The sequence below is a fragment of the Leopardus geoffroyi genome, chromosome D4 (assembly GCF_018350155.1).
Source record: "Leopardus geoffroyi isolate Oge1 chromosome D4, O.geoffroyi_Oge1_pat1.0, whole genome shotgun sequence".
In the NCBI taxonomy this organism is placed as follows: domain Eukaryota; kingdom Metazoa; phylum Chordata; class Mammalia; order Carnivora; family Felidae; genus Leopardus; species Leopardus geoffroyi.
This window is the reverse complement of record NC_059342.1, coordinates 24,976,099-25,002,188: the sequence shown is the minus strand read 5'-3', so window position 1 is coordinate 25,002,188 and position 26,090 is coordinate 24,976,099. Positions and strand designations below refer to the sequence as shown.

The 26,090-nt window shown below is 35.5% G+C and overlaps 1 protein-coding gene across 2 annotated transcripts in view; it reads left to right on the top strand.

The window, feature by feature from the left end:
• GKAP1 (G kinase anchoring protein 1) overlaps window positions 1–26,090 on the top strand; it is an 85,923-nt gene that overhangs the window by 43,305 nt on the left and 16,528 nt on the right. Inside the window, exon 8 of one of the 2 annotated variants that reach the window (XM_045469725.1) lies at window positions 17,714–17,863. The exons of the other annotated variant lie outside the window; for it this stretch is intronic. Coding sequence (XP_045325681.1) covers window positions 17,714–17,863 — 150 coding nt within the window. The remainder of the gene's footprint in view (window positions 1–17,713; window positions 17,864–26,090) is intronic. 2 annotated transcript variants of the gene reach the window in all.

Sequence of the window (26,090 nt, the reverse complement as noted above, 5' to 3'; positions counted from 1 at the left end):
CCTCAAGATTTTTTATAAAATTAATAATTAGTATAGTAGGTATAGGGATAATGATTAATAAATAGCCATTAGCACAAAAATAGCACAGAAACAGGCCAACCACTGTGTAACCTTGATCTGTAACAGAGTGATGTGGAATAGTACTGGGTAAAAGATGAACTTTTTAAAATAAATTATTTTGGGGCAATTGAGTATTTTTATGGAAAACAAGATTTGATTATTACCTCATATCATACATAAAAATTTCTCCACAGTGGATCAAAAACCTAAAAGTCAGAGGCTATGTTATAAAGCTTTTAGGTGCTAATATAGGAATATTTTTATAACATTAGGGTAGGAAAGACACAAAACCCACTAGATTCAAATTTATACATTAAATTAAGGACTTCTTTCCATCAAAATATATTAGAAAAGTGAAAGGATAATCTTCAGCATAGGAAAAGATTTTTTTCCAAAATAGAACTCAATTGAAGAATGGATGAAAAAACAAGTACTCACAAAAGAGTATATATATACACATATATATATATATATATATATATATATATATATATGGCCTAAAAACATATGAAAAGATGTTTAACTTCAGTAGTAATCATGAAAATGCAAATTAAAACCACAGTGAGAATATTAATTAACCTCCAGTTTGGCAAAAACCAAAGCATCTCATGATTTGAATTGTTGGTGAGGATACGAAATAATGGTATATACTGCTTATGAAAAGGTGACTTGTTACAAACAGTTTTATTCCACATAGTACTGGAAGTCCTAGCCAGGGCAATTAGGCAAGAAAAAGAAATAAAAGACATCCAGATTGGAAAGGAAGAAGTAAAACTGTCACTATTTGTAGATGATATGATGTTGTGTATAGAAAAGACCCAATAAAGACCTCACCAAAAAACTGTTAGACCTAATGAAGTGTATGTAATCAATATACAAAAATCTGTTGCGTTTCTATATACTAATAATAACAAATTATCAGGGAAATTAACACAATCCCATTTACAGTTGTATCAATAAAATACATAGGAATAAATTTAACCAAGGAGTTGAAAGACTTGTACCCTGAAAACTATAATTGATGAAAGAAATTGAGGAAGGCACAAATAAATGGAAAGATACCCCACGCTCATGGATTGGAATTAATATTATTTAAATGTCCAAACAACCCAAAACAATGTACAGGTTTCAATGCACTCTCTATCAAAATTCCAGTGGGATTTTTCAGAGAAATAGAACAAACAATCCTAAAATTTGTATGGAATCACAAAAGACCATGTATAACCAAAGCAATCTTGAGAAAGAACAACAAAGCTGGAAGTATCATGCTCCCCGATTTCAAACTGTACTGGAGTTACAGTAATCAAAGCAGTATGCTATTGGCATAAAAACAGACACAGATCAATGGAACAGAATAGAGAGCTCAGAAATAAATCCACACATGTGGATGACAAAGGAAGCAAGACTATAGAATGGGGAAGGACAGTCTCTTCAATAAATGGTGTTGGGAAAACTGGACCAATGTCTTATACCATACACAAAAATTAACTTAAAATGGATTGAAGATATAAATGTAAGACCTAAAACCATAAAATTCCTAGAAAAGTTAGCAAGAAGAAGAAGAAATAAAGGAGGAGGAAGAAAAATGAAATCTTGCCATGTGTGATAACATGATGGACCTAGTGGGTGTTATGCTAAGAGATACAAGTCAGACAGAGAAAGACAAATACCATATTATTTCATTTATATGTGGCTTCTAAAAAACAAAACTAAGAAACAGAACTCATAAATAGACTCATAAATAGAGAAGAAACTAGTGGCTGCCAGAGGGGAGGGTGGTGGAGGAATAGGTAAAATGGAGAGATTAAGAAATACAACTTCCAGGCAAGGATGCAGAGAAAAAGGATCTCTTTTGCACTGCTGGTGGGAATGGAAACTGGTGCAGCCACTCTCGAAAACAGTATGGAGGTTCCTCAAAAAATTAAAAATAGAACTACCCCTGACCCAGCAATTGCACGACTAGGTATTTATCCAAGGGATACAGGTATGCTGTCTCAAAGGGGCACATGCACCCCAGTGTTTACAGCAGCACTATCAATAATAGCCAAAGTATGGAAGGAGCCCTAATGTCCACCGATGGATGAATGGATAAAGAAGATGTGGTATATATATACAATGGAATATTACTCGGCAATCAGAAAGAATGAAATCTTGCCATTTGCAATTACGTGGATGGAACTAGAGGGTATTATGCTAAGTGAAATTAATCAGAGGAAGACAAATATCATATGAATTCACTCATATGAGAATTTTAAACTTTTTTTTTTTTTTTTTTTTAATTTTTTTTTTTTTTCAACGTTTATTTATTTTTGGGACAGAGAGAGACAGAGCATGAACGGGGGAGGGGCAGAGAGAGAGGGAGACACAGAATCGGAAACAGGCTCCAGGCTCTGAGCCATCAGCCCAGTGCCTGACGCGGGGCTCGAACTCACGGACCGCGAGATCGTGACCTGGCTGAAGTCGGACGTTTAACCGACTGCGCCACCCAGGCGCCCCTCATATGAGAATTTTAAGACACAGAACAGATGAACACAAGGGAAGGGAAGCAAAAATAAAAACGGGGAGGGGGACAAAACATAAGAGACTTTTAAATATGGAGAACAAACAGGGTTACTGGAGGGGTTGTGGGAGAGAGGATGGGCTAAATGGGTAAGGGGCATCAAGGAATCTACTCCTGAAATCATTGTTGCACTATATGCTAACTAACTTGGATGTAAATTTAAAAAATAAAATAAAAATAAATTAATTAAAAAAAAGAATTATGTGTGTGAGGAAGCGGTTGAAACACTCTAGGCAAATAAAGGACCATATAAATACTGAAAAAAACAACTGCCAGTTATAAAATGAAAAAGTTATAGGGCATAACATATAAGTTCTATAAGCATAGGGAATATAATAATATAGCATTGTATTACCACACGGAATGGTGACTATACTTACTGTGGTGAGCATCATGTAATGTATAGAATTGTTGAATCACTGTGTTGTACACCTGAAATGAATTTAGTATTGTATGTCAACTATACTTCAACTTAAAAAATACTCCTAGAAGAAAACCTAGGTGGCAAGTTGGATACCACTGTTGGCAATGATTTTTTGGATTTGATGCCCAAAGCAGAGGCAACAAAAACAAGTGGGACGACATCAAAGTAAAAACTTTTTGCACTCCAAAGGAAACCATCATCAAAATGATGTGGAAGAAATGGATGGAAGAGAATATTTGCAAATCATATATCTAATAAGGGGTTGGTATTCAAAATATATATTAAAAAGTTGTACAATTCAAGAGCTAAAGCCCAAACATGTTGTTCACTAAAAAATGGGCTGAGGGGGGCACCTGGGTGGCTCAGTTGGTTGAATATCCGACTTTGACTCAGGTCATGATCTCGTGATCGGTGGGTTTGAGCCCCACATCAAGCTCTGTGCTGACAGCTCGGTGCCTGGAGCCTACTTCGGATTCTGTGTCTACCTCTCTATCTGCACTTTTCCCGCTCGTACTTTGTCTCTCTGTCTCTGTGTCAGTCTCTCAAAAATAAATAAAAACATTTTAAAAAACTGGGCTGAGGATATGAATAGACATTTTCCCAAAGAAAACATATAGATGGCCAATAGGTACATGAGGAGATGCTCAACATCACTAATCATCAGGAAAATGCAAACTCAAACCACAATGAGATATCACCTCACACCTGTTAGAATAGCTGTTATCAAAAAGGACAAGAAATAACAAATGTTGGCAAAGGTGTGGAGAAAAGGGAATCCTCATGCGTTGTTGGTGGGAATGCAGAGGTGCAACTGCTGTGGAAACCAATATGGAGGTTCCTTAAAAAATTAAAAATGGAACTATCGTATGACCCAGCAATTCCAGTTCTGGGTATTTAGATGAAGAAAAGAAAACACTAATTTGAAAAGATACATGCATCCACATGTTCAGTGCAGCATTATTTATAAGAGCCAAGACCTAGAAACAGCTTAAGTTTCACCAGTGAATGATTGGATAAAGAAATCATGGTACATGTATTACAATGGAATATTCAGCCATAAAAAAAAAAATGAAGTCTTGCCATTTATGAGAACATGGATGGACTTTCGCATTATGCTAAATGAAATAAGTCAAAGACAAATAATATATGATCTCACCTATATGTGGAATCTAAAACAAAAAACAAACAAAAAAACCCCAAGCCAAGATCATAGTTACAGAGAACTGATTGGGGGTGAGGGAACAGACAAAATGGGTGGAGGGAAGCAAAAAGTACAGTTACAGTTGTAAAATAAGTCATGGAGATATAATGTATAGCATGGTGACTGCAGTTAATACTGTATTACTTATTTGAAATCTTAAATGTTTTCATCATAGAAAAAATGTTCTGTAACTGTATGGTAACATGTTAATTAGACTAAGTAACTGTGGTGATCATTTTGCAGTATATACAAATGAATTATGTTATATACCTGAAACTAACATAATGCTCTATGTCAATTATACCTCAATAAGAAATATTTAATTAAAAATTAAATAAAAATTGTAAGTAAAAATTAGTTTTCCAAACTGAAGTTGAAGATGCCCATAACCCACAACCCAGCACTTTTACTCCCGAGTACATACTCTGTAGTAATGTGTGCTTATGTGGACCACTATACCTATATGAGAGTTTAAAGCATCATTGTTCGTTAAGATCAAAACCTGTAAAGAATCTAAATGCCCATCAACCATGAAATAAATAACAAACTGGCAAATTTAGTCAATGGAATACTATTCAGTATTGAAAGTGAATGAATTATTGTTATCAGGAACAACATGATTTCATAAAAAGTTCAAAAACAAGCAAAATCGAACTTAATGTTTAGGGATGCATGCATAGGTTGATAGGCAATAAAGTCAAAGAGATTATCACAGAAAGTTCAGATAGTCACCCCCTTAATGGAGAAGAAAGGAGAAGCAAGGAATCTTCTGGGGCGCTAGGAGAGTTTTATAAATACCTTGACAGTAACTTGTAAGCATGTCATTTTTTATAATCTTCAAACTGTATATATGCTTTGTATGTGCTTAACATGAGTAGACCTAAGGGTATTATGTTAAGTGAAAGAAGTCGGACTGAGAAAGACAAGTACCATATGATAACACTCATATATGGAATTTAACAAATGAATAAAGAAACAAAAAGAATCAGACCTGCAAATATAGAGAACAAACTGATGGTTGCCAGAGGACGGTGGAATGGGGGGGGGGGGGATGGGCAAAATGGGTGAAGGGGAGTGGGAGATAACAGACTTCTAGAATGAATAAATCATAGGAATAAAAGGCACAGCATAGGGAATATAGTCAGTGATATTGTAAAAGCGATGTATGTTGACAGATGGTAGCTACACTTGTGAACATAACAGAATATAGAGAAGTTGAATCACTATGTGGTACACCTAAATCTAATATAACATTGTGTGTCAACTATACTCAAATTTAAAAACTCAAAAAAATAAAAGCTTAGAATTGGATTTTCTTTATGCAAGTGGCAAAAGAGAAATTATTTTTCAAAAAGATCCTATTTGCAGTAGCAACAAAAAAAATTACAAGATACTTAAAGATCTAAGTATGCAGAAACTATATGGAACAAATTATAAAATTTTATTGAAAGACAAAGATGATCTACATAGATAGACATGCTGTTTGTGTGGATAAGCTTTATTATAATAAAAGTAACAATTTTTCCTAAATTGTCTTTGCATTTCCAATGAAAATCCTAAAAGCTTTTTTCCCCCTAAGAACTCAACAGATTACTAATATTGAAGAACAAAGGCTACATAATAGCCAAGAGCTCCTTAAAGAAGAACTGTATTTAATGTATTACCTATCATTCATCAATATTCCACATATGAAGTGGTCTGTTTTTGGGCATTTTCGGTGATTGATTTGTTCCTGTGCTAATTCCACAATGTGCTCATTAGTTAACATTATAATGTCTTACATGTGGAAAAGCAAGGGACAGTTGTTAGTCATATTGGGAAAAAGTCAAATTGATCTCGATATTTTATCATTAATTCAAATCTATTCCACAAAGATTAAATACTTCTATGTGAAAGGCAATTAATTGTAAACCCCATACATCTAGAAAATATGGAATATATATTTGACTCTATACATAGAGAAAATCTTAACAAAAACACTGTAAAATGAAAGGTTGGTAAATTGTTATTCAAAATGAATAACTTATATTTTCAAAACTTACATTTCCAAAAAGAGCAAAAAGATAGTAAAAAACCCACAAAACAAAGTTGAGAGAAAGTATTTTCAAAACAGAACTCCTAGAAAATTATTATCCAGATACAGAAAGAACTCCTATTACATGATTAAAAAGGAAATGGCTGTCTTGTTTTCTTGCTATCTCAAAGGATAGAAATTTTAAATATAGGTAAAAGACATCAAGCATTTTATAAAATGGAAATACGATAGCGAAAAAAATCCCGTAAAAAATGTCCAACCTTGCTACTATCAGAGAAATGCAAATTAAGACCACTCTGCAATACCTGATAGGCAAAAATTACGAAGTTTGAAAATCTTAAGAGTCAGAGTTTCTAGATGAATGGGATTGATTATAGGTCAGGTTACATTGAAGGGAATATAAATTAGTATAAATGTTGTGTTTTTGTAAAGTCGAATATACATTATAACCGAGGTAGCAAATATTCTAGGCTTTGGGGCACATCCTATCTTTATCACAACTACTGAACTTGGTCACTGTAGTATAAAAGCAGCCACAGGCAGTACATAAATGAATGAGCATGACTGTGTTTTAATATAACTTTTTTTGCAAAAAAGGCAACAAGCTTCTTTTGGGCCATAGTTTGGTAACCCTTGATACAATTTACGATTTAGTAGTTTACTTGTTCATAGGTATAGATGCCCTAGAGATACTTATATGTGTCCTGGGAGCCTGGCACATGTAACATGGATGAATCCAAAAGAGAATGGTGAGTGAAAGGTCTCAGACTACATCAGAGTGATAACCAAATTATAAATCTTAAAATCAAGCAAAAGAAATTATTCTTGCCAAATATGTTTAAGTCACAGATGAAGTAAGCCTTAAGATCTGACTTCCATTTTAGGAATCTAGGGATTACATGTACAAATTAAGTGATACCTAAAGGAAGCAGTCAGGCAAATCTAGGAGATGGATAATTGCAGGACAACTGGCTTAGTTTCTTCAATAAGAAAGTATTATGGAGAAGGAACAGTGAAGTGTGGGAAAGGAGTGTTCTGGATTAAAGGAGATTTAAGAGATGACCAATATAATTTTGAACCCTAGTTAGATTAGCAATAAAAGACATTTCAATAACTGAAGCAATTTAAACTAGGTATAAGATAATATTATGAAGCAATTTAAACTATGTATAAGATAATATTAAACAATATTTTTGTTAAGTGTGATGATATGGTTAAAGTAGAAAATTTTTTGTAATTGCATGTGAATTTTAAGGTGAAATGATGTCTAGAATGTAAAAATCAAAAGGAGGTGGGATAAATTGTGAAGGAAAACCTTAAAAATTATTAAATGCAGGTGTAAAGTATGTGGGTGAAAATTTCATAATAAAAACCATGCAAAATGAATATTGTTTAGTAATACATCCATAATACACTAATATAATATGGAAATAATAAATCCTAAACTTATATTAACATTTACTCTTATGTAGGGAACAAGGTACTGGTAATGTTCTAGTTTTTAACTAAAATGGTGCTATCATGGATGTCCTTTTTTAAAAAGAAACCGTCTTAGGGCATCCGGGTGGCTTAGTCAGTTAAGCAACTGACTCTTGGTTTCACCTCAGGTCGTGATCTTATGGTTTGTGGGTTCAAGCCCCGCATCGGGCTCTGCACTATGGCACAGAGCCTGCTTGGGATTCTCTCTCTCCCTCTCTCTGCCTCTCCCTTGCTTGTGTGCGTTCTCTCTCTCTCTCTCTCTTTCTCTCTCTCTCTCTCTCTCTCTCTCAAAATAAATAAAATATAATAAAAATAAATAAAAAGAATCTTATCGAGTTATAATTTACCCTTTGTTAAGTGTATAATTCAATACAGTAACTTATAATAAATTTAAAGAACTTTGCAATCATAACCATAGTCTATTTTGAGATTTACCCATGTTACATTGTAGCATCTGTCAATAGTTCATCTCACTTTATTGCTGAATAGCATTTCATTGTATAAATGTTTATTCACCAGTTGATGGACGTTTGCTGTGAATACTTGATACATGTCTTTGTGTAGATATTTGTTTTCATTTAGGTGGATACTTAGAAGTGAAATTGATGGGTAATAAGGTCAAGCTATTTTCCAGAATGTACCATTTATCACTCCCGCTGGTGATGTATGAGGGTTCCAGTTTTTCCACATCGCTGCCAACATTTGCTGTTGTCTTTTGTTTTGATGATAGCCATACTAGAACATATATCTCATTGTTTTAATTTGCATTTCCCTAATGACTAGTGATTTTTGAGCATTTTTTCATGTACTCATCAGCCAGCCTTATATCTTCTTTGGTGAAATGTCCATTCATATGTTTTGTTCATTTTTAAAGTATATTGTCGTACTGTTTTGTGAGATTCCTTTACACATTCTGGATATAAGTCCTTTATCAAATATATGATTTGCAAATATTCTTTCCCAGGATGTGATTTACCTTTTTATTTTCTTAATGGTGTCTTTTGAAACACAGAAGTTTTTAATTCTGATGAAGTCTAGTTTATCATTTTTTTCTTTTATGGATTGTGCTTTTGGTGTTTCATTTAATACTCTTGCCTAACCCAAGTCCACAGTGATTTACTGTAGAAACCTTATAGTTTTAGTTATTCCTTTAAAGCCTATGATCCATTTTTTGATTGTGGAAAATACATATAAAATTTACCATCTTAACCAATTTTAAGTGTATAGTTCAGTGATACTAAGTACATTCAAATTGTGCAGCCATCGTCACTATCCATCCCCATAAATAACTCTTTTCATCTTATAAAACTGAAGATCTGTACTTACTAATAACTCCCCATTCTCCCGTCCCCACAGCAACCACTATTCTACTTTCTGTCTCTATGACTTTGACTACTCTAAGTACCTCATATAAGTATAATCATTTGGTATTTGTCTTTTTGTGACTTATTTTACTTAGTTTAATATCCTCAAGTTTCACCCATGTTATACATTATTGCAGAATTTTCCTTTTTAAGGCTGAGTAGTATTCCATTGTATGTATTTACCACATTTTGCTTATCTATTTGTCTGTCAGTGGTCACTTGGATTGCTTCCATGTTTTAGCTAATGTGAGTGCTGCTGCTGTGAACATGAGTGTGCAGATACCTCTGAGACCCTGCTTTCAATTCTTTTGGGAATACACCCAGAAGTGGAGTTGCTAGATCATATGGTAATTCTGCTTTTAATTTCTCAAAGAGCAGTCATCTTGTTTTAAACAGTGGTTGTACAGTTTTACATTCCCACCAGCAACTTGCAAGGGTTCTGATTTCTCCACATTCTTGGCAGCACTTGCTTTCTAGACACACCATTCTAATGGGTATGAGGTGGTAATTCACTGTAGTTTTGATTTGCATTTCCCTAATCATTAGTGATGTTGAAAATTTTTTCATGTGCTTATTGGCATTTGTAGATCTTCTTTGGAGTAATGTCTATTCAAGTCCTTTGCCCATTTTTAAATTGGGTTGTTTGTTGTTTTTTTGTTATTATTGAATTTTAGATGTTCTCTGTATATTCTGGATATGAATCCTTAAGTAGATACATGATTTGCAAATATTTTTCTTTTTCTGTGTGTTGACTTGGTCATGGTGTATATAATTCTTTCAATTAGTTGCTGAATTCGGTTTGCTAATATTTTGTAGGGACATTTATTTTTTATTTTTTTAATTTACATCCCTTTATAAAAGACATTGGTGTATAGTTTTCTTGAAGTGTTTTTGTGTGTTGGTATCAAGGTTATGCTGCTTTATGAAGCATTTTCTCCATTTTTGGGAAAAATTTGAAAAGCATTGATACTAGTCCTTTAAATGTTTGATAGAATTCAACAGTCAAACCATCAGGTCCAAGGCTTTTCTTTGTTGGGAGAATTTTGATTACTAATTACATCTCTTTAGTAGTTATAAGTCTATTCAGATTTTCTATTATCCGTGATTTCTTTTTGGTAGGCTTTTGTTTCTAGGAATTTGTTCATTTCATCTAGGTTATCCAGTTTATTTGGCATATAGTTGTTCATAGTCTTCTTTTATAATCCTTATTTCTGTAGAACTAATAGTAACGTCCTGTTTACATCTCTGATTTTAGCAATTTGAGTCTTAGTCCATCTAGCTAAAAAGATTTGTCAATTTTGTTGATCTTTTTAAAGAACCAACTTTTGGTTTCATTGATTTTCTCTTATTTTTCTATTCTCTATTTTGTTTACCTCTAATCTTATTTCCTTCATTTTGCTAGCATTGGGTTTAGTTTTTTATTTTTTCTAGTTCCTTAAGTTGTAAAATTGAGTTGTTGATTTGAGATCTTGTTTTTTAAGGCAAGCATTTATAGCTATAAGTTTCCCCTTTAGCACTGCTTTTGATGCATCTTGTAAGGTTTGGTATGGTGTGTTTTGGTTTTCATTTGTCTCTAAGTATTTTTCTAATTTCCCTTGTGATTTCTTTCTTGATCCGTTAGTTATTTAAAACTGTGTTGTTTAATTTCTGCAATTTTGCGAATTTTCCACTTTTCTCTGTTTTTGATTTCTACGTCCATCCCGTTGTTGTCTGAAAAGATACTTTATATAATTTGTCTTTTAAAAGCTATTGAGACTACATATGTGGCCTCATATGTGGGCTGTCCTAGGAAATGTCCCATGTGCACTTGAAACGAATGTGTATACTGTTATTGTTGAGTAGAGTGTTCTGTATTTGTTAGATCTAGTTGGTTTATTAAGTTCTTTATTTCCCTACTTAGCTTCTAATTATTCTCTTCATAATTGAGAGAGGGTTATTGAAGTCTCCAACTATTACTATAGAACTACCTATATCTCCCTTCAATTCTCTCAGTTTTACTTCATATATTTTTATGGGTATGTCATTGGGTATGTAAATTTTTATAATTGTTATATTTTCTTGCTGTATTAGACCTTTTATTAATATATAATGTTGTCTTTGTCTCTTGTAAACTTTTTTGATTTTAAAGTCTGTTTTGTCTGATATTCATTATAGTCACTCCTGCTTTCTTTTGGTTACTATATTCACAGTATATCTTTTTCCATCTCTTCACTTTCAGTCTATTTGTGTCTTTAGATCCCAAGTGAGTCTCTTGTAGAGACCATATAGTTGGATGTGTGTTTTTATCCATTCTGCCTATCTCTGTCTTTTCATTAGGGAGTTTACTCCATTTACATTTAAAGTAATTATGGATGATGAGGGATTTCTATCAGTGCGCTGTTTATTTTTTATATGCCCTATAGCTTTGTTGTCCTTCATTTCCTGAATTACTGTCTTTTGTGTGTAGTTGATTTTTTGTAGTGAAATGTTTAAATTCCTTTCTTGTTTCCTTTTGTGTATATTCTGTAGCTATTTTCTTTGTGATTACCATGGGGATTACATTTAACATCCTGAAGCTATAACACTCTAATTTGAATTTATAACAGCTTAACTTCATTAGCATACAAAAATTCTGCTTTTTACACTGCCATCCCTAGCCCTTTGGTTGTTGATGTTACACAATTACATCTTAGTACATTGCATGCCCCAAAACATAAACTAATGATTATTTTATGGGGTGCCTGGGTGGCTCAGTCGGTTGAGCATCTGACTTAGGCTCAGGTCATGATCTCGTGGTTCATGAGTTCGAGCCCCACATTGGGCTCTGTGCTTATGTGCTGACAACTCAGAGCCTGGAGCCTGCTTTGGATTCTGTGTCTCCCATTCTCTCTGCCCACCCTACCCCCGCCCACTTGTATGCTGTCTCTCTCTGTCTCTCAAAAAGGAATAAATGTTAAAAAAAAAATTTTAATGCATTAGTTTCCTAAATTATATAGAAAACAAGATTGGGAGTTACAAACCAAAGTTATAGTAATACTAGCTTTTACACTAATTGTTTTTTCTTAAAAAAATTTTTTTTAATGTTTATTTGTTTTTGAGAGACAGAGCACGAGTTAGGGAGGGGCAGAGAGAGGCAGGGAGACACAGTCTGAAGCAGGCTCCAGTCTCCGAGCTGTTAGAACACAGCCTGATGCAGGGCTTGTGCTCACAAACCCAGAGATCGTGGCCCAGGCCAAAGTCAGATGCTCAAACAACTGAGCCACCCAGGCACCCCTAATTATTTTTTCTTTAAATATATTAATCTTTTAAATCTTTAGAAAAAAAAAAAAACCTAGTTAAATACATTGTTATAGTAACACCGGCTTTTATCATACCAATATATTTACCTTTATTTAGGTTTATGTTTCTCTGAATGGCTCTGAGTCACTGTCTTTTCTTTCTACCTTGTCAGGACTGCCTTGAGCATTTCTTCCAGGGCAGGTCTGGTGTTTACAAACAACCTCAGTTTTTGTTTATTTGGGAATGTCTCGATTTCTCCTTTATTTCTGAATGACAGTTTTGCCACATATAAGATAATTGGTTATGGGGCACCTGGGTGGCTCAGTCATTTGGGTATCTGACTCTTGTTTTCGGCTCAGGTCATGATCCCAGGGTCATGCGGTCAAGCCCTGCGTTGGGCTCCATGCTGAGCGTGGGGCCTGCTTAAGACTCTCTCCCCCTCTACCCCTCTTCTCTGCTTGTACTCTCTCACTTTAAAAAAAAAAAAAAAAGGTTGAAAGTTTTTTTTCTTTTAGCATTTGAATATATTGGCCCATGTTTTCTGGACTCCAACGTTTCTGAAGACAAATCTGCTGATGATCTCAGTGAAGCTCCCTTATATGTGGTAATTTACTTCTTACTGCTTTTATTTTTTTCTTTGTGTTTTGAAAGTTTGTTTATAATGGGTCGTGGTGTGGCTGTCTTTGAGTTCATCTTACTTGAAATTCTTTGAACTTCTTAGATGTTTATACTCATGTCTTTCATCAAATATGGCAAATTTTCTTATTGTTTCTTCAAATATTTTCTGTTTCTTTGTCTTTTCTCCTTCTGAGACCCCCACAATGTGTATATTGTCCTGCTTGGTGGTATCCTATAGGTCCCTTAGAGTGTTTACTTTCTTCAATTATTCTTTCTAGTCTTCTGCCTATGTAATTTCCATTGTCCTATCTTTAAGTTCACTGATTCTTTCTTCTGCTAGTTCAGTTCTGCCTTTAATTTGTCATTTCAGTTGTACTTTTCAGCTCCAGAGGTTTTTTTTTTTTTGGTATCTTTTCAGATTTTCTGTCTCTACTGATATTTCCATTTTGTTCACACATTGTTTTCTTGATTTTTTCCACAACTTCCTTCAGTTCTTTGAGCATCTTTTTACAATAGTTATTATAAAGTCTTTGTCACATAGGGGCGCCTGGGTGGCTTAGTCAGTTAAGTGGCCGACTTTGGCTCAGGTCATGATCTCACAGTCCGTGAGTTCGAGCCCTGCGTTGGGCTCTGTGCTGATAGCTCAGAGCCTGGAGCCTGCTTCAGATTCTGTGTCTCCCTTTCTCTCTGCCCCTCCCCCAGTCGTGCTCTGTCTCTCTGCCTTTCAAAAAAAAAATGAATAAATGTTAAAAAAAGAATTTTAAAGTTTTTGTCACATATAACTGTCATATGTCTTTTTCAGGGACAGTTTCTGTTGATTTATTTTTTGCCTCTCAATAGGCTGTACTTTTGTATTTCTTTGAATACATTGTGATTTTTTTTTGTTAAGTGCTAGACATTTGAAACTAATAATGTGGTAACTCTGGAAATCAAATTCTCCTTCCTTGGATAGTGGTGGGTTTTATTTTAAAAAAAAAAAAAAACCTTTTTTTTTAAATTGTTGTAGGCTATCTCTGTTCAAAGGATCAACATGAGGTGTAAACTTAATTTCTTAGGTCTTTTCTGGGCCTTTTACCTTGCACGTGCACAGTCACTTTTTAATTTTCCCCTTCTAGACATTTGCTTTTGAGTGTCCTAGTTTTTAATGTCTGGCTCCCAAAAGTGAAAAAGCAAAATATGAAAGGAGGGAAAAAGGGCACCAACCCTTTGAATCCAGTGGAAGTCACTTCAGCTGGAGGGGGAGGAGCTTGCAACAGTGTGAGGAGGTACAACTACAATGGCTGCCTGCCTCTTTGTTTCTTTGTCTGCACTTCTGTGATCAGAGCCGCAATCAGTGACTAGAGCAGATTCCCATTATTTGGAGGACAGGATCCTTTTTTTGCCCACCCTAGTTCCCATAAATTGTGCAAATTGCTCCACAAACATCTCACACAGCTGCCTGCCACACGACTGAGGACAGGGGATGAATATCTGCTACTGTACTAAGAGCTAAAATTAACCAAAATTCGTCTCAGTTTACCATCTAAGTCTTTCCCTGGAAGTTGCAAGCCTTCAACAGATTCCAGAATTCTAAAATAGTTATATCAGATAGATTCTATCAGTGCAGTTTTCTAGATGAGGTGCTTCTTTCTCCACCATCTTCCCAGGATCCTCTCCATGATCTGTTTTGAGTTAATTTTTGTATTCAGTGTGCAAAAAGAAGCCAAATTCACCTTTGGCGTGTGTGTGCCCAGTTGTCCCTGCACCACTTGTTGAGAATACTCTTGTTTCCTTAAAAGAATACCTTGACTCCTTTTTAAAAAACTGACCATAAATGTGAAAGCTAGGATCTAGAGTCTCAGTTATGTTCCAGTGATCTATAAGGCTATACTTATACAAATACCATACTGTCTTTCTCACTGTATGCTTGGCACATAATAGATGTTCAGTATTTGAGTTAAATTGAAATTGAATTGGCTCAACTTATTAAAGAGTCTGTGTTCTTACATTTGCCACATGTTTGCCTTTTTTCTGTTGGGATGTGTGTGTGGTAAGGGGAGTTGTGGGTAATTCCTTTTTGCTTCTTTTCTCCCTAGTTTCCTATCAAACTATATTTTGAAAAATTCTGTCCTTATTCTACAAAGACATTTTCTGCTTCACTGAAAAAATACTCCAGGACAGAGTACCTTTGGGACAGGCATGCTGTAGTAACCCTCTACAGCTAATGGTAGTAGCCTTCAAAAAACAACGATGTTGACTAGAACTGTACTCTTTAGAGAAGTGACATCCAGAGGCCTATTAGTTGCCATCATGTTATTCCTTCCATCAAAGCTTAGCTGTTTTAAGCATTGTTGTATTTATTGCTTTAAAGTAAAATCTTACCAGAATATACTGGACATATTTTATTAAGCAGTAGACTTAGAGTTGTATCTGTACCATGTAACAATAGAATGACTCATGGGCAAGTTATTCAACTTTCCTGAGGCCATGATTACTTTGTGACAAAATAAGTCTTGCTCTATTTATCTCTTATGGTAATGAGAATCAAAGTGATGCTTGTGTGTTTTGCAAAATGCAAAGTGATACACAAACTTTTTAATGCCATTTGTTTATTTCTTAAGCAGCAATACACATCTTTATTTCTGTAAAATGCTATCTTTTTTTAAATGTTTATGTTAAGAGAGAGCCCCCGCACAGGGCCACACATGCGTGCGCGAGGGGGAGGAGCAGAGAGAATCCCAAGCAGAGCCTGACTACAAGGGACTTGATCTCAAGACCCGTGAGATCACAATCTGAGCTGGAAGCAAGGGTCAGATGCTTAACCAACTGAGCCACCCAGGCACCCCTCTTTCAGATGCTAAGATAATATGAAAGGAAAGGAATTTGAACTGTTGGATCATTTGCTTACAAAAACAACTGAAATGGGTAAAGTTTGCGTGTGTTACAGCTCAAGAACGTGGGACATTTGTGAAACCAAGGAGAATAAGAGGAACATTTCTTTAGTCTCTGTCTTTATGACAAGAAGTTGTAGAGGAAATGCTGCTTTTATTGGAGAACATGTAAAATTTCTAATTTAATGTAATTGAATAGATTGTGATAAAATCTTGTTTCTTTATCACTGGTATGTAGAATTTATGTAAAAGTTATTTCTTAAATATAAAAGATTGAGCAATACAGAGCTACAGTAATCAGGGTTGTGTGGTATGGCATAAGGGTAAACATATAGGTTAACATAATAGAAGTGAATCCAGAAGGAAACTCTTTATGAAACCAATTTATGTTCAATTGGTTTTGTATAAGCGTGCCAAGACAATTCAGTGGAGGAAGGAATGATTTTCACAATAAATAATGCTGGATATCCACATGCAAAAGAATGAGTTTGGACCCTTTGTTCACATCATACACATAAAAAAATAACTCAAAATGGATTACAGACATAAATGTAAGAGCTAAAACATAAAGCTCTTGGAAGAGATTATAGGAGTAAATCTTCATAACTGAGTTAGGTCATGGTTTCTTGGATAAATTGGACATTGTCAAAATTCAGAACTTTTGTAATACAAAGGTCACTATCAAGAATGTGAAAAGACAACCCATCGAATGGGAGAAGATATTTCCAAATCATATATTGGATAAGAGGCTTGTATCCAGAATATGTAGAAAAAACTCTTACTACTCAAAAATAAAAGGCAATCCATTTAAAAAGTAGGCAACACATCTCAGTAGACGTGTTTCCAAAAAGATACACCAATGTCCAATAAGCACATGAAAGAGATGCTCAGCCCCATTAGCCATCAGGGAAATGCAACTCAAAGCCACAGTGAGATACCGCTCACACTCACTATAATGGCAAGTGTTGGTGAGAACGTGGAGAAATTAGAACCCTCATGAGTTCTACTGATGGGATTATAAAATGGTATGGCTGCTTTGGAAAACTATCTGGCAATTCCTCAAGAAGTTAGACATAGAGTTACCACATGTCCCAGCTACTCATAAGTATAAACCCAAGAGAATTGAAAACATAGCCACACAAAAACTTGTTCTTAAATGTTTATAGTAGCATTATTCATAACAGCCCAAAAGTGGAAACCACCTAAATTGTCCATCAGCCAACGGATGGAGAAATAAAGTGTAGTGTATCCATCGGTAGGATATTATTTGGTAATCAGGAGTGAAGTATTGATACATGTCATAATATAGGTGAACTTTGAAAGCATTGTACTAAGTGAAAGAAGCCAGTCACAAAAGGGCACATGTTGAATGGTTTCATTTATATCAAATGTCCAGAGTAGGCAGATCTATACAGACAAAAAGTAGATTAATGTCATGCAGCGGACAACTAAGGGTGAAGGTATTAGGAGGAAATGGGGAATGACTGCTAATAAGTTCAGGATTTGTTTTGGGGATGATGAAACTTATTGTAGTTATGGTTGCACACCTGTGAATATATTAAAAACCATTGAATCGTGCATATTAAATGGGTGAATTGTATGGTATATGGACAATTTTTTTTTTTTTAATCAAGCAGTACCCAACTCAAAAAACTATGAAGAGAAGGACATCTAAGAATGTGCCTCTACTATTTATCTTCTGGAGACAGAAAAGAATCAGATGGTTGTTTAACTCTTAGTTACCATTTTTCTTTCATTCTCTAGTCTTGTAGTGGCTGACTAGGTTTATTAAATGCATCCACTTTTGTGTTGAATGATAGTAAATCCTAATTCATTTTTGACAGGAATTGAGTTCTCAGACTTTATCACATGATGGAGGATTCTTCAATAGACTGGAAGATGATGTTCATAAAATTCTTATTAGAGAAAAAAGAAGAGAACAGCTTACAGAATATAATGGAACAGATAATTGCGCAGCTCATGAACACAACCAGGCATGTAAAATAGAAAATTCTCTTAAAATCACAGTGAAATTAAGATGCAATTTTCCTTTAAAAAAAAAAAAAAACTTAAGCAGCGGAATCCAATTATGATATGATGCTACAATTTTAGGGTATTATCTTAGTCATTATCACACATAGATTCTTATGTTATCAAGTGTGAGGTCCTCCATTCATTGAATATTGCTGAATGTGTGCTATGTGCTAGGTACTGTTAGGCACCAGTGGGAATACCGAGATGGGTGAGACTGTCCTTCACTTAGATACTCAGAGCAGTGGGGATAGGAGTAGGCAGACCTATACAGTATCATTCAGCATGATGAAGGCTTTGAGAGAGAGAAGCACGATAAACACGAGGCTTTGAATAGAGAAGGTACTAGCTCCCTCCCTGGGGGAATTGTGAAAGGTGTCTGATGAATTGACATTTGGGATGGATGTTGAATGATGAATAAACTGTAAGAGAAATAGAGGGAGCCTGCGGGAAGTGCAAGAGCAGAGGCCCAGAGCTGCATAAGCCATAGACCGAATATTCAGAAAATAGAAGATTCTGCACTGAGATATGTACAGGGTATGTGAAGGTGGGGTAACAGGGCTGGGGAAATAGATTGGGTTTAGATTATGAAGGTCTTTTTTTGGAACTAAGAAGTTGGAACTTTAACGTGTAGACCAGGGGTTGCAAACTATTGCCCGCAAGCTAAGAATGCTATTCACATTTAAAAACACTCAAAAACCAAAAAAGAAAGTAAAGATCTTATCATGTAGAGACTTATAAGTTGCCTTTATTTTTCTCACCACAACTGCTAGTCTTCTGTTTTACTGGTTCTTAAACTTGAATATGTTCTTTAACTTAAATTGACCTCTGATCCATCAGTAACTGTTCCTAGCCTGGAACTTGTAGTAATTTCAGTATTGTGCCCACAAACACCTTCCTCCTTGATTTTCTCTTCTTCCCTTTCAGATGCACAGCATTGCCTTTCACAATGTTACCTACTTCCTCTATTTTGATTTAATTCCTGGGCTTCCAGGTATTGCTGGACAACCTGTTTTTTTTAAAACAGTGTAATGTTCTCCTCTGAAAATAAGTGCTATGTAACTTTTGCCATATCTTCATTTCTACTTAACAGGCCTTTGGTTCATCTCTCTCTCTCTTTAATTGAAGTATAATTAGTACACAATGTTATATTAGTTTCAGGTGTGCAATATAATGATATAACAAGTCTGTACATTTTGACTTTGAAAGATTCCTACAGTGGCTGTTCCAAATTCTAACTTTTTAAAAAAATTTACTCACTTATTTTGAGAGAGAGCATGCAAGCAGGGTAAGGACAGAGAGAGAGAATCCAAGCAGGCTCCGAGCCATCAGCACAAAGCCGGAAATGGGGCTCAGTCTCACGAACTGTGAAATCATGACCTGACCTGAAATCAAGAGTTGGGTGCTTAACCCATTGAGGCACTCAAGCACCCTAGCTGTTCCAAATTCTAAAAGCCTGTTTCCTATCCTTTTACTCTTCTGTTGACATTATCTATTTGTTTCATTAAGATAGTCATTTAACAAATTAAACACCTACTGTGTTGTGTCATAGAGAGACGTAAAAGAAGTCAGACCTTTAAGAACTTTTTATTCTAATGTAGCAGTAAGATGGTTTATAAATAACACTAACATAATTCCACATGATATCTGTTTTCTTTTTTTCTTAATTTTTAATGTTTATTTTTGAGAGACAGCGTGAACAGGGGAGGGGCAGAGAGAGAGGGAGACAGAACCTGAAGCAGACTCCAGGCTATGAGCTGTCCACACAGAGCCTGATGTGGGGCTCGAACTCACGGATGGTGAGAACATGACCTGAGCTGAAGTCAGGCGCTTAACTGATGGAGCCACCCAGGCAGGCACCCCTCTATTTTCAACTTAGTAGCAGGAAATCCTTGTCTGCCCAGAAGCACTTGTGAATTTCTTCCTTTCTAGTGTTGAATTTTAATATATTCCTGTCTTGCCTTGACTGTCAAATCTTATGTATAGTCTGAGAAACTATGTTAACATTTATCATTAGCATATGTGTTTCTTTTTTCATTGACCATGATTTTCCCCTTTGTGGTCCGTATCTTATTTTTTTAAAGTCATTTCAGATCATTTTTGTATAGAAAAAATTATATTAAGTGTATTTCAACAAATAGGTGTCTCAGAACCCTTTGTAGAACAAATTTGGGCATATATAAGTTCACTTAAATGATTAAGTAACATTAATGGTCTAGTAAAACTAAAGTGACAGTGCAGTAGAGTAGATCAACAGTCTTTGAAATCAAACAGACCTAATAACACAAACTATAGCTTCTGTAGCTTACCAGCTATGTTACATTGAGATGAAATTACCTGCCTTTCATGTACTGTTATTAGGAGTTATGATTAATTAACAGTTATGACTTAAAATGTTTATCAGACCATGTTGTACACTGTACTTATTTAATATATAATTATTTTTGTACAAGGTAGAAAATGGTATGTCCATAAAAGGATATATGCTGGTAAAGTGCCATAGTAATTCGCAAGAATGGAGATCAGAGATGGCTTTCTTAGGAGAAAATGGCTTTTGTATTGGAATGTAAAAGTAGAATTTGATTATGCACAGGTGAGGGAGAAGAAACTAGAAGGCCATGAGTAAAAATATGGAGGCAATGAAGTTAAACCAGTTCAATTAAAACAGAAGGACCTTTGAGTATGGTATAAGCTTGGTAAGGTGGGTTAGAAAGTATTGTGGAGGATTTAAAGGTCTGATTTCTGGTTTAGTCAATAGACAGTAAAGAATTTTTGAAAGTTTTGAGCAGAGAACAAAATATGTGATAATAATTTCACTACAGTGCCTAGGAAAAACTGAGTGAATTTGAAGACGAGTGTTAGGAATTAAGACAGTACTCAGTATTATTAAGGGTGTAGAACAACAGTAACATACTGCTAGTGGTATAGTATAAATTGGTATAACCATTTTGGAAAACAATTTGGTATTAACTTTTTATTTATGTTAAAGATGCAACAATATTTGTTTCAGCTTTATTGAGTTTTAATTGACATATAAAATTGTAAGATATTTAAGATGCACATCATGATGATTTGCTGTACCTAAACATTGTGGGAAGTTTCCTCCCATCTTGTTAATTAACACATTTATCACCTCACATTTCCTTTTTTTTTCTTAGACTATTTAAGTTCTAGCCTCTTAAAAGGTCAATTATGCAGTATAGTGTTATCAACCATAATCACCATTTTGTACATTAGATCCTCCAATTTTAATTCATTTTATAGCTAAAAGTTTGGGCTGTTTCACCAGTCTCTCTCTAATTCCACTAACATTGAAGATGATGGGCAGACCACATTTTCTAGAAATTCCATCCTAAGATTAAACCCTGGGGACATGTTCAAGATGAATGTTCAAAAGTCAGTTGTTTGTAATAACCAAATGGATAGGAGAAATCAGTGGGCTACTGTTACACATAGCAACATGGATGAATATCAAAAACACAATGTTTAATGAGTAAAGCAAGTCACCAAATAGTTTGATGCCATTTATATATATTTCAAAAAATAGTAAATTTAATATATTGTTTGGAGATACAGATATATGCAGTAAAAGAAGTAACAAAGGAAGAGAAAGACAATAACAAAATTCATAATAGTGGATATTCTCAGGAGGGAAGGGAATGCCAAAGTAATGTTCAACTTCTTAATCTGCCTTCAGGTTATTTTCTTTTTACCTTATGTGTGTCATTATAGACTACTTCTGCATATGCAAAATTTTTCAAAATTAAAAAAATTAAGATTTTCTCATAGTATATCATTGAGTGTAACGGGGAAAAGAAAAAGATTGAGACCATTTAAAAAATACTTTTCTCAGGGCGCCTGGGTGGCTCAGTCTGTTAAGCGGCCAACTTCGGCTCAGGTCATGATCTCGCGGTCCATGAGTTCGAGCCCCACGTCGGGCTCTGTGCTGACAACTCAGAGCCTGGAGCCTGTTTCAGATTCTGTGTCTCCCTCTCTCTGACCCTCCCCCGTTCATGCTCTGTCTCTCTCTGTCTCAAAAATAAATAAACGTTAAAAAAAGATTTTTTTGTTTTAAATAAAAAATACTTTTCTCTCTTTACCTCCTTCCTCTCTCCATTGTGCTCCTTTCTCAGAAAAAGAAAACTCTTCTTTTTGCCAAGGTGAAAATCCTCTTTTATTATACATTAATATGCCAGGAATTTTCAAAGGTAGAAAATAAGTCAATCCTAATAAACCTCTGTTTTTTAAAAATTTTTAATGTTTTATTTGAGAGAGAGACAGAGACTGAGCGTGAGCAGAGGAGGGGCAGAGAGAGAGAGGGAGACACAATCCAAAGCAGGCTTCAGGCTCTAAGCTGTCATCATAGAGTCTGATGCGGGGCTCAAGTCCACAAACCACGAGATCGTGACCTGAGCCGAAGTTGGATGCTTAACCTACTGAGCCACCCAGACGCCCCATCTTTTTAATTTATTTTATTGTATTTTTTTAAAGTAGGCTCCACGCCTACGTGGGGCTTGAACTCATGATCCTGAGATTAAGAGTCATGTGCTCTACTGACTGAGCCAGCCAGATGTCCCTAACCATTTTTTTTTTAAAGTTGATTTATTTATTTTGAAAGAGAGCATGAGCAGGTGACAGAAAGGGAGAGAGAGAATTCCATGCAGGCTCCACACTGTCAGCGCAGACCCTGACATGGGGCTCGAACCCACAAACCTTGACATCATGACCTGAGCCAAAATCAAGGCACTTAACCAACTGAGCCATCCAGGCATCCCCTCCTAATTCAACCATCCTTAACACAACATGTTTCATTTTTGAATACTGCTTTTCTAGGAAAATACCACATGCATGAGTATTTAAAAATAATTATAACAATAGGGAATACAGTTTTGTAGCCCCTTTTGTAAACCATGCATTATATTGTCAAATCAAGACAGTATAATCCACTCGGTCATTCTTTGCCCTATTATTGAATATTTAGATGGTTGAGAATTGGTCACTTGATATTCATTGAACATATTCTTATGTTTAATTTTTTTGATGAATTATTTTCTTGCAATTTTTTTTAAAGATTTTATTTTAGGTAATGTCTACACCCAATGTGGAGCTCGAACTCATAACCCCCAAATCAAGACCTACACACTTCACCAGCTGAGCCAGCTAGGCACCCCTCCTTGAAATAAATTCTTAAAAGTAGTAATTATAATTAAATCAAAGGATATAAACATCTGTGTTGCTCTTGATGTGTATCAACATTGTCTTCTAGTAGCAGGGTATGAGCTTACTAGATTGTCCATAACGTTACCAGCATTGGGTAGATCATCCACTCCTGGTCTTATGGACTTGAGGGCTCTGTTTTATTAATTGCCCTTGTGGTATATCTTGCTCTTTTGTTCAGTTGATACCCATACTCACTATGTCCCAACTCATGCCCATCATTTACTCTCCAAACCAAACATTTGGCTTGACTTCCATCATTTCTGTTTTTGGTTCTGTCATTTTATCCAGATATCCAGACTCTAAACTTCTTTTACTACTTTTCTGTTTTTCAGGGTTTGGGAGTTTTTAATCGTTGAAATATTTCTCAAATCTATCTTCTCTTCTATTTTCATGAATACTTTTCTAATTTAGGCCCTCATTATGTCTTACTGGTATTATTTCAGTAATTTTTGACAAGTCTTCCTGCCTCCTGCCTTCTAATGGTAGGTGTAATTCCTCTTATACACTGCCACCAGATGGCTTTTTAAAAAGTGTGACTTCCGCCATGCCACACAAGCCCTTAAATGTCAATGTCTGTTGAATCAAGTACAATGTCCTTGACCTGATATGTAAAGTCCTCAGTCTGTGCTTTTCTTTTTTTTTTTTTTTTTCAACGTTTATTTATTTTTGGGACAGAGAGAGACAGAGCATGAACGGGGGAGGGTCAGAGAGAGAGGGAGACACAGAATCGGAAACAGGCTCCAGGCTCTGAGCCATCAGCCCAGAGCCCGACGCGGGGCTTGAACTCAAGGACCGCGAGATCGTGACCTGGCTGAAGTCGGACGCTCAACCGACTGCGCCACCCAGGCGCCCCAGTCTGTGCTTTTCAAACTGAGAGTTCCAACTCATTTAACAGGTCCAGAAATCAATTTAGTAGATTTATAGATAGATAGTAGAAAAATATAGTAGATAATAGAAAAAAAGTGTCAAGAGTATATAAACCATCTACCTACTCGTATTTTATGAAATTTGTTCCAATGCATATATGTACACATACACAACATATACATACATACACTGACATGTATGTGCATTCTGGGTCATGATCTAAAACATTCCTTAATGTGGGTCACTGTCATATAAGTTGGAAAGCATTGTTCTGTGATATAGTTTCAACCTAATTAACTCCAACTATATTCTTTCCCAGATTTTCTCATAGCTAGAGCAGAGCATACCTGTCACAGAATGCTCAAGCCTCCCTAGCTTTGCTCAAGGTTCATGTCACATGCTATCTTCTCTGTGAAGCTTTCTCTCACTGCCCCACCCTACATGCGAAACATAGAAAATCTGGATGTGATCTTTCCTTCTTTTTCTTACTACACAGCATTTTGTTTTTCTTATGGCACATTTCACAGAGCACATTTTTATTATAACAGATTACAAATCCCTTGTAGACATGGACTTTATCTTCTACATCCTTGTATCTTCATTATAGTATAATATTTTCTACTTAGAAGATATTTTTAAAAGTTATTTCTTGGGGCGCCTGGGTGGCGCAGTCGGTTAAGCGTCCGACTTCAGCCAGGTCACGATCTCGCGGTCTGTGAGTTCGAGCCCCGCGTCGGGCTCTGGGCGATGGCTCAGAGCCTGGAGCCTGTTTCCAATTCTGTGTCTCCCTCTCTCTCTGCCCCTCCCCCATTCATGCTCTCTCTCTGTCCCAAAAATAAATAAACGTTGAAAAAAAAAATTTTTTTTAAAAGTTATTTCTTGAAATACAGGATTTTATAAAAATGAATGTACATTAAAACAGCATGATTATCTCAGGGCGCCTGGGTGGCTCAGTCAGTTGAGGGTCGGACTTCGGCTCAGCTCATGATCTCGTGGTCTGTGAGTTCGAGCCCCACGTCGGGCTCTGTGCTGACAGCTCAAAGCCTGGAGTCTACTTCGGATTTTGTGTTTCCCTCGCTCTCTGCCTCTCCCCCGCTCATTCTCTGACTCTCTGTCAAAAATAAATAAAACATTAAAAAAAAAAAAACAGTATGATTTTCTGTAAAGTGGAGAAATGATAATAGCAAAAATTAGTACTTGAGAGGTTAACATATATTAAACATTATTTAAAATGATTATTTCATTTAATTTGCACAGTTAACTAGAAGTTGGTAGATGTTATCTCCAGTTTGTAGATTCAGTGGGAAAAAATGACCTTAATTTTATTCACCTGGAGAAAACTACTGATAATTTGTTGTGGTCCTGCTTTTCTAATGATATATACTTTTTTCCTCCAATAATGTGGAAACCGTTCTATGGACCACTTTTTAGCTAAATAAATATGGTGAGCATTTTGAGTTATTAAGTAATAATTCTTATACATTAAATAATTGAGTATTAAAAAAAATTTTTTTTTCCAACGTTTATTTATTTTTGGGACAGAGAGAGACAGAGCATGAACAGGGGAGGGGCAGAGAGAGAGGGAGACACAGAATCGGAAACAGGCTCCAGGCTCTGAGCCATCAGCCCAGAGCCTGACGCGGGGCTCGAACTCACGGACCACGAGATCGTGACCTGGCTGAAGTCGGACGCTTAACCGACTGCGCCACCTAGGCGCCCCAATAATTGAGTATTTTAAAACACGAAATTGCTTTCAGTTACCCACATTGAGAAAAATATATTTTTTTATTTAAAAAATTTTTTTTGTTAATGTTTATTTATTTTTGAGACAGAGAGAGACAGAGCATGAGCAGGGAATATAAGAATTTATTGTAACATACTTACGGTATTTTAAAGAAGTGAGAAAAGGCTGAATTACAGAACAAATGTAGGTTACAGGATAAATGGCTAACTGGGGAAAAAATCAAGTTAAATAAATCCCTGCTATCCTGCACTACATACCAAAACAAATTTAAATGCAAAAAATCATCTTACAGTCACATAAGAGTATAAATTGGTTCTATTTATCTAATGACTAATGTGGCAACATTAACTTACTCTACA